General features: G+C 52.4%; 1 protein-coding gene across 1 annotated transcript in view; it reads left to right on the forward strand.

Annotated features, from left to right (window-relative positions):
* Positions 1 to 936, forward strand: part of EMH_0025370 (coatomer protein complex subunit beta, putative) — a gene marked incomplete at both ends in the record, with an annotated part of 4771 nt that extends 3835 nt beyond the window's left edge. The window contains 2 exons of the mRNA XM_013502436.1: positions 1 to 562; positions 825 to 936. The exon at positions 1 to 562 is cut by the window's left edge and continues 54 nt beyond it. Coding sequence (XP_013357890.1) covers positions 1 to 562; positions 825 to 936 — 674 coding nt within the window. The remainder of the gene's footprint in view (positions 563 to 824) is intronic.
* Positions 937 to 1337: the final 401 nt, after the last annotated feature.

Consider the following 1337-nt stretch of genomic DNA (forward strand, 5'->3'; position numbering starts at 1 on the left):
CGCCATCATCTGCTGACTGGAAGCAGCAGCTGCAGCAGCAGCAGCAGCAGCAGCAGCTGCAGCAGGAGCAGAAGCTGCAGCAGGAGCAGCAACTGCAGCAGGAGTCGGAGGTGTTCTCACCCCAAGAGCACGCCAGCTTTATGAAGAAACAGCAGCAGCAGCAGCAGCAGCAGCAGTTCGCTGGATCTATTGCAGCAGCAGCAGCAGCAGCAGCAGCAACAGCAGCAACAGCAGCAGCAAACCCGTTCACACGGGCAGGGCTAGCGAAGGAGTTTAGTCCTATGGGCAACCCAGTCATCTGTGACGACGCACAGCAGCAGCAGCAGCAGCAGCAGCAGCAGCAACTGCAGCAGCAACTGCAGCAGCAGCAGCAGCAGCAGCAGGAGCGGCAGTACCTGGCGCAGCAGCTGCAGCAGCAGCAAGACTTCCTTGAGGGCGAAGCAAAGAGACTAGATAGCGATGGATGGACTGACGCGGGCTTTGCTGCTGCTGCTGATGCAGCAGCAGAAGGTGCTGCTGCTGCTGCTGCTGTTGCTGCTGCAGCAGAAGAAGCAGCAGAGAGGTATAGTGAGGATGGTATCTAAACAAAACAACACAAAAGGAGACAAAAAAAAAGGAGACAGCAGCAGAAAATAGAAATAGAGACAGACACAGATGTAAACACACATAGCTAGCAGCAGCAATGCGGCGCGTTCTGCTGCTGCAGCTGCTGCAGCTGCTGCAACTGTTGCTGCTGCTGGTGCTGCTGCAGCTTCTGCTGCAGCAACTGCTGCTGTTGCTGCTCTTTGTGCAGCATAGAATATTTCGTTTGTTGCTGGCTGCAGTTTTTACCTGCCTTTTGCTGCTGCTGCTGCTGCTGCTGCTGCTGCTGCCAAGGAGGCACAGCAGCAGCAGCAGCAGCAGGAGCAGCAACAGCAGCAGCAGCAGGAAAAATGAAGCTGCTGCTGCTACGGCTGCTGCAGCAGCAACTGCTTAGCCGCAAACATCTGCAGCAGCTTTGGGGTGTATAGGCACCTCACGCTAGCAGCAACGGCCCCCCATATTTAATAGACCGCACACCAACAGCAGCAGCAGCAGCAGCAGCAGCAGCAGCAGCAGCAGGATGGCAGCAGCAGCAACAGCAACAGCAGTAGTAGCAGTGGTAGCAACAGCAGCAGCAGCAGCAGCAGCAGCAGCAGAAATAGCCGTAGTAGCAGCAGCACGGAATAGATATTGGGGTGTATGTACACCTCTTACTATTTCTAGTCATCTGCTTATATAGATAGTCTATATATATATATAATATATATATATATATATATATATATATATATATATATATATATATATATATATAT

Source organism: Eimeria mitis, genomic scaffold, assembly GCF_000499745.2.
Source record: "Eimeria mitis Houghton genomic scaffold, Emh_scaff919, whole genome shotgun sequence".
Classification (NCBI taxonomy): Eukaryota; Apicomplexa; class Conoidasida; order Eucoccidiorida; family Eimeriidae; genus Eimeria; species Eimeria mitis.